The 7,500-nt window shown below is 42.7% G+C and overlaps 1 protein-coding gene across 1 annotated transcript in view; it reads right to left on the reverse strand.

Moving 5' to 3' along the window:
* Positions 1–7,128: 7,128 nt before the first annotated feature.
* Positions 7,129–7,500, reverse strand: part of LOC119575220 (sesquipedalian-1-like) — a 6,241-nt gene continuing 5,869 nt past the window's right edge. Inside the window, exon 5 of the mRNA XM_037922723.1 lies at positions 7,129–7,154. Coding sequence (XP_037778651.1) covers positions 7,144–7,154 — 11 coding nt within the window. The 3' untranslated portion in view covers positions 7,129–7,143. The remainder of the gene's footprint in view (positions 7,155–7,500) is intronic.

The raw sequence follows: 7,500 nt of genomic DNA on the forward strand, positions 1-7,500 counted from the left end.
GGAACAGCTAGACAAAGATACTTAGCTGCCTGCTCCCCTTCTCCCCAAAAGTTATTTCTAAACCACATATGCAGATACTCATAGTGACGTGTTGCACCTGCCATGCAGATTCATGTAAAACACAACTACACGTTAATTGGAATTTATTAAATTCCAATTTCTATTGAGAAACTTAGTAAACTCCCTTTCCTTCCATCCTCTCTGGCACATTGTATAAAAAGGCCATACAGTGTTGCCTTGGGTTTCTATGGAATAAAATTGTACTTGTTAACTTGTAATTATCCTGTTCAACAAAATGTAACTGTGTATTTAGCACTGCATTCATTAAAAGAAATCTTAATATTTCAAAACATTAATAAACCTTATTTTGAATTATTTCTTAATATCACTCTGTGCTAAATGAAAATGGGTAAATTTTTTCTTTTATTTGTATACAAAATTTACTTGTTTTCACTGTCAATATTTTTGTGCATTTTTAATTTCCAGGTGTTGCAAGGTAGCACTCCCAGGTTAATGAAGAATGTATGGGAACACATAATATATAATTTGCATTAAAATGTCATTGTGGCTCCTTGTATTTGCAACATCAACAAAGTTGCTTTTAAAAATCAAGATTCTCTGTTGGCAAGGAATGCATTCAAAATACCAATACACTTGATTAAAAAGATGTTTCTTCTTATTATTGTTTGGTAAGGAGTGGGACAACCTAATGGAAACTGACAGAAACCTTAGGTAGTCTCCATAAAAGCACAGAAGACACATAAAGAAGTTATAGCAGATACACAATCTGCACAATCATATAGCACTGCCTGTGACTCACTGGTCAGCTAATTTAAGCGATACATTAAGCAGAGAATTTCACTTTCATAAAACTCTTCATGCTGGTGCTGTTGACAATGAAACTATGATTAAAAAATGAACAAATGATGTGCACTAGTCTATAGTCATCTTCATCCTGGCTATATATCAATAAACATCTCTCGCACAAGAAAAAGAATAATTGGTTTGGTAATGTAGTTTTTAAAATCTTGTAGGTCCACTGTCCTAGGAACCAATAAATAAATTTCAATCTAATTAACTCTAAATTAACACATCCCTTCAACAGTAAAAACAAAATCCAAATGAACAAGATAGGCTGTACAGTATGTAAATTTAAAAAGCCATGCATAACAAAATAAATATTAACCACAATGGAGACATCTTATTTAACAAGACATTTAGAAATACTCAGATTCAATATCTTACTTGGTTGTCTTAGGCAGTCCCTTTAATAAGTATATCCAAAATCTAAAAATCACCGGACAAAGCACATTTAATAAAGGTCATCTGGAACCTAATCTTTGGCCTTTTACACGTCAATGAGATTTGTTACAACTACACCGTCCGAATCTTTAGTCTGCTGGTGATCGGAACCTCTGCCATTGAGCTTCCCCTTTTTCTTCCTGAATTCCTCCTTGTCGCGGAGAATCGGAATCCCATACTCTGAGTGCAGCTGTGCAAAGGTCCTCTTGTTGAGGGTTATGTGCGCCACAGAGGGGGGTGGGGGTGCTGCTCGCTGGGGTGCCGTGGAGGGGGTTAAGTAGTGGGTTGCTCCCCCAGACACGGTATTGGCCCTCATCCGCATGGCCAGTGCTGGGTCCAGTGTCACTTCACTAGAACTCTGTAGGCCAAAGATGGAAAACATCTTAATGCATCAATTCTCAACTATAAAGGTGAATTATAATATCCATAAAAAATGAATAAAGTACAACAACCCTACAGGAAAAGACAACAAGGAGGAGGAGGAAGAGGGGTAACTGGGGGAGGTGAGAGGGTTAGGGTGTAAAAGGGGGGAGGAGGAGGAGGAGGAGGAGGAGGAGGAGGAGGAGGAGAGGAGGAGGAGGCAAAAGAGGAGGAGGAGGCAAAAGAGGAGGCGGCGGCAAAAGAGGAGGAGGAGGCAAAAGAAGAAGAAGAAGAAGAAGAAAGAAGAAGAAGAAGAAAGAAGAAGAAAGAATAAAAGGAGAAGGAGGAAAGAGGAGAGGAGGAGGAAGGCGAGGAGGAGGAGGTGGAGGAGGAGGAGGAGGAGGAGGAGGAGAGGAGGAGAGAGAGGAGGAGGAGGAGGCGGCAGCGAGAAAGAGGAGGAGGAGGAGGGAGGAGGAGGCAGGAAAGGAGGAGAGAGGAGGAGGAGGAGGAGGAGGAGGAGGGCAAGAAGAGGAGGCAGAAGAGAGGAAGGAGGAGGAGGAGGAGGAGGGGGGAAAGGGGGGGGGAAAGGGGGGGAAGGGGGGGGAAAAAAAAAAGGGGGGGAAGGGGAGAAAAAAGGGGGGGGGAAAAAAAGGGGGGGAAAAAGGAGGAGGAGGAAAAGGAAGGGGAAAAAAAGGGGGGGGAAAAAAGGGAAGGGGGGAAAAAGAGGGAAAAAAAAGGAGGGAAGGGGGAAAAAGAGGAAAAAAAAGGAAAGAGAAAAAAGAAAAAAAAAAAAGAGAAAAAGAAAAAAAAGGGAAAAGAGAAAAAGGGAAAAAAAGGGGAAAAAAAGGAAAGAAAAAAAGGGGAGAAAAAAAGGAAAAAGGGGAAAAAAAAAGGGGGGGGAAAAAAAGGGAGAAAGGGAGGGGAAAAGAAAAAAAGGGGGGGGAAAGGGAGAAAGGAAGGGGGAGGGAAAAGGGGGGGAAAAGAAAGAGGGGGAAAGAGAAGGGGAAGGAGGAGGAGGGAAAAAAAGGGGGAGGAAAAAGGGGGGAAAGGGGGAGAGAAAAAGGGGAGGGAAAGGAAAGAAAAAGAAAAGGGAGGGAAGGGGAAAAGGGAAAAAAAGGGGAGGAAAAGAGAGGGGGAGAGGGGGAAAAGGGGGAAAAAGGGGGAGAGAAGAGAGAGAAAAGGAAAAAGGGAAAAGGGGGGAAGGGGGGGAAAAAGGGAAGGAGAGGGGAAGGGGAAAAGGGGGAAAGGGAGGAGGAGGGGGGGGAAAAAGAGGAGAAGGGGGGAAAAGGAGAGAGGAAAAGAAAAAAAGAGGAGAGAAGAGGAAAAAAGAGAAAAGGGGAGGAGAGAGGGGAAAAGGGAGAAAAGGAGAGGGGGAAAAAAGGGGGAGGGGGGAGGGAGAGGGAGGAGGGGGGGGGGGGAAAAGGGGGGGGGAAAAAAAAGGGGAAAAAGGGGAGGGAGGAGGGGGGGGGGGGAGGGAGGAAGAGGAGGGGGGAGGAGGGGGAGGGGGAAAAAGAGAAAAGGGGAGGGAGGAGAGGAAGAAAGGAGAGGGGAAAAGGGGAAAGGGGGGGAGGAAGAAAAAAGGGGGGGAAGGAAGGGAAAAGGAGGGAAAGGGAAAAGGGAAAAAAAAAGGGGAGGGGGGAAAAAAAAGGAGAGGGGGAGGAAAAGAGGAAAGGGGAAAGGAAAGGAAAAAGGGGGAAAAAAAGAAAAAAAAAGAGAAAGGGAAAAAAAAAAATTTTTTTTTGGGAAAAAGGAAAAAAAAAAAAACCCAAAAGGGGAAGAAAAGGGGGAAAAAAAAAGAGGAGAAAAAGGAAAAGAAGAAAAGAAAAAAAATAAAAAAAAAAAAAGGGGGGAAGGGGTGGGGGGAGGAAAAAGGGGGGGAAAAAAAAAAAAGGGGGGAAAAAGAAAAAAGGAAAAGGGAGGAAAAAAAGGAAGAGGAGAGAAAGGAAGAGAAAAGAGAAGAAAGAGGAGAAAAAAAAGGGGGAAGGGGAAAAAAGAGGGGAAGAGGAGAAAAAGGAGAGAGGAGGAAAGAAGGGGAGAGGGGAAAAGGGGAAAGGGGAAGAGAGGAGAAAAGAGGAGGAGAGGAGAGAAGAGAAGAGGGGAGGGGAAAAAGGGAGAGAAAAGGAGGAGAGAGAGAGAAAAAAAGGAAAAGAATAAAAAGGGGGAAAGGGGAGAGAGAAAAGGGGGAAAAAAAAGAAGAAAAGGGGGGAAAAAAAAAGGGAGAGGGGGGGGGGAAAGGAAAAAGGAGAGAGAGAGAGAAAAAAAAAAGGAAGAGGGGAAAAAAAGAGAGAAAAAAGGGAGGAAAAAAAAAAAAAAGGGGGGGGGGGAAAAAGGAGAGAAAAAGGAAAAGAGAGAGGGGGGAAAAAAAAGGGGAAAGAGAGAGAGAGAGAGAAGAGGGGGGGGAGGGGGAAGGGAAAGGAAGGGGAAGGAGGGAAAAAAGAGGAGGGAGGAAAAGAGAGAGGAGAGGGGAAAAGAGAGAGAGAGAGAAAAAGGGAAAAAAAGAAAAAAGGAAAAGGGAAAAAAAAAGGGAGGGGGGGAAAAAAAGGGGGGGAAAAAAAAGGGGAAAAAGGAGAGAGAGGAGAGGGAAAGAGGGAGAGGGAGAAGAGAGGAGAGAGGAAAAAAAAGGAGAAGAGGAGAGAGAAGAAAAAGAGGGGAAAAAAAAGGGGAGAGAGAGGGAGAGAAAAAGGGAAAAGAGGAGGAAGAAAAAGGGGAAAGGAAAAGGGAGGAGGGGAGAGAAAAGGGGGGGGGGGGGGGAAAAAAAGGGGGAAAAAGGAGGAAAAATGGGGAAAAGGGGGAAAAAAAAAAGAGAGGAGAAAAAAAAAAAAAGGGGGGGGAAAAAAAAAGAGGGGGGAAGGAGGGGGAAAAGAGAGCCCCGAGAGAGAGGAGGGAAGGGGGAGGAGGAGGGAAAGGGAGAGGGGAAAAAAAAAGGGGAGAGAGAGGGAGAAAAAGAGAGAGAGAGAGAGGGGGAAAAGAAAAGAAGAGAAGAGGAAAAAAAGGAGAGAAGGGGAAAAAAAAAGGGGGAAAAAGAGAGGAGAGAAGGAGAGGAGGGGGGAAAAAAGGAAGGGGAGAGAAAAAAGGGAGAAAAGGGAAAGAAAGAAAAAGAAGGGGAGAGAGGGGGGAAAAGGGGAGAGAAGAAAAAAAGAGGGGAAGAGAGAGGGGAGAGAAGGGGGGGAAAGAAGAAGGGAGAGGGGAAAAAAGAGAGGGGGGGGGGGAGAGGGGGGAAAAAAAAAAAAAGGGGGAGAGGAAAAGGGAGAAGGAAAGAGGGGAGGGGGGGGGAAAGGGAAAAGGGGGAGGGAGAAAGGGGGAAGGAGAGAAAAAGGGGAGGAGGAGAAAAAAGGGGAGGGGAGGGAAAAAGAGGGGAAGGGGGGAAAGGAAGAGAGGAGGGGGGAGGGGAGAGAGAGAAAAAAAAGGAGAGAGAGAGTGAGAGGGGAAAAGAGAAAAAAGGAGAGGAGGGGGGGGGGGGAAAAAAAAAGGGAAGGGAGAGAGGAGAGGAAAAAAAAAAGGGGAGAGAAAAAGAGAAGAGAAAGAGAGAGAGGAGAAAAGGAGAGAGGGGGAAAAAGGGAGGGAGGAAAAAAAGGGGAGAGAGAAAGAGAGAGAGAGGGAAAGAGGGAGGGAGAGGAGGAGAGAGGGGAAAAAAGGGGAAAAGAGAAAGGGGGGAAGAGAGAGAGAAGAGGGGAGGGGGAAAAAAAAAGGGGAGAGAGAGAAAAAGAGAGAGAGAAGAAAGGGGGGGAAGAAAAAAGGGGAAAAAAGGAAAAAAAAAGAGAGAGAGAAGAAAAAGGGAGGGAGAGGAGAGAGAAAAAAAGGGAGAAAAAAGAGAGGGGGGGGGGAAAAAGAGGGAAAGAGAAAAAAGGGGAGGGGAAAAGAGGGGGGGGAGAGAAAAGGGGGAAAGAAAGGGGGAGGGAAGGAGAGGGGGGGGGGGAAAGGAGGGAAAAAAGGGGAAAGAAAAGGGGAAAAGGGGAAAGAGGAGAGGAAAAAAAGGGGGAAAAGGGGGAGGAGGGGGGGGAAGGAAGAAAGAGAGGGAGAGGAAAAGGGGAGAAAAAAAAGGGAAAAAAAAGGGAAAAAGAGAGAGAGGGGAAAAAAAAAAAAAAAAGGGGAGAGAGAGAGAAAAAAGAGGAGAGAGAGGAAAAAAAAGGGAGGGGAAAGAGAAAAGGAGGAAAGAGAAGAAAAAAAGAAGGAGAGGAAGAGAGAGAGAAAGAGGGGGGAGAGGGGGGGAAAAGGGAGGGAAAGAAAAAAAGAGGGGGAAAAGGGAGAGAAGAGGGGGAGAGAGAGGGAAAAGGGGGAAAAGGAGAGAGAGAGGGGGGGAAAAAGAGAGAGGGGAAAGGGGAAAAAAGGGGAGAGAGAGAGAGAAGAGAAAGAGGAGAAAAGAGAGAGAAGGAGAAAAAAAAGAGAGAGAAAAGAGAGAAAGAAAAGAGGGGGGAAGAGAAAAGGGGGGAAAGAGAGAGAGGAAAAGAGAAGAAAAAGAGAAAAGGGAAAAAAGGAAAAGGGGGGGAAAAAGGAAAAGGAGAGAGGGGGGGAAAAGAGAAGGGGGGAGAGAGAGGAGAAAGAGAGAGGGGAAAAAAAGGGGGGAAGAGGAGGAAAAGAAAAAGGGAGAGAGAAGAAAAGAAAAATTTGGTAAAATTTTTTAAAAAGGAGAGAAAAGAGGAGAAAAGGAGAGGGGAAAAAAGAAAAAAAAAAAGGGGGAAAAAGGGGGGAAAGGGAAAAAAAAAAAAGGGGTTTGGGGGAAACAAGGAAAAGTTTCAGGGGGGGGGAGCAGAAAACCCCTTTATATTATTATTTTTTAAAAATTTTTTACAATTTGAAAAGGGGGGAGAATCCCCCAAAAAAGGGAAATTTTTCTTCCCCAATTTTATTTTCCCCTGTTGGGGAAAATTTTTTTTTAATATAAATTTTGTGGGTTTTTTATTAAAGACATTATAATTACTATAAAGTTTTAGATATTAGTAGCAGCAACATAAGATAACATAAAATATTTACAAAAATCAAGAAAAAAGGTAAACAGGAGAGACAGGCAGTACTCATAATTGGCTCACTGGTGATTTAGTACAAGTATAGCCATCTCTGTGTAAGAACAATTAATAATGTAAACTCACTGTGGGCTTGGTATTAACGTATATGCCATGCCTTTCGGATCTGGGTTAATATGAACTAAAGAAATGAGTATCTATTTTTTGTTTTGTTCATAACATCTGCGATCTTCGTAACTTATAAGTCTACATATAAAAAGGTAATATGAGGGAAACCATATGGATTTTTTTTTTATTTGGCATTTTTTTATTGAATTTAATCATAGGTGCTCCTATGACCTTGCCAAAAGCCCTCTGTGATAAATTGATAACTGCTTCACCCAGCAACTTAACCTGTTGATGCCAGGAGTTAATGTATGCATATCCTTTTCATAGTGGTTTTATTTATCAATCTTGTTTCACATAGACAGGCTTCAGAGGTGCTTTGTTACCAAGGAGTCAGGAGTCAGACCTCACCTAGTTACCTCATTCCTTGAAATTTTGGAAAGGAAAACTTTATCTGTATTACACTTATCACTGTTAATAATAATAATAATAATAATAATAATAATAATAATAATATAATAATAATAATAATAATAATAATGTTAATAATATTAATATAATAATAATAATAATAATAAAATAATATTAATAATAATAATAACAACAAAGAGCATGTTAATAACAGTAACTAATTAAACCAATATAATAAAACAACTTTTCCAGAAAATTCAAAGAATATGGGTAAACCGGCAATATCAGGTACTAAATGACTTCTAAGTACTAATACACCATCTATATGTAAGCAAAATGAAACCTGTGGATACTGCATGTG

Source organism: Penaeus monodon, chromosome 1 (assembly GCF_015228065.2).
Source record: "Penaeus monodon isolate SGIC_2016 chromosome 1, NSTDA_Pmon_1, whole genome shotgun sequence".
In the NCBI taxonomy this organism is placed as follows: domain Eukaryota; kingdom Metazoa; phylum Arthropoda; class Malacostraca; order Decapoda; family Penaeidae; genus Penaeus; species Penaeus monodon.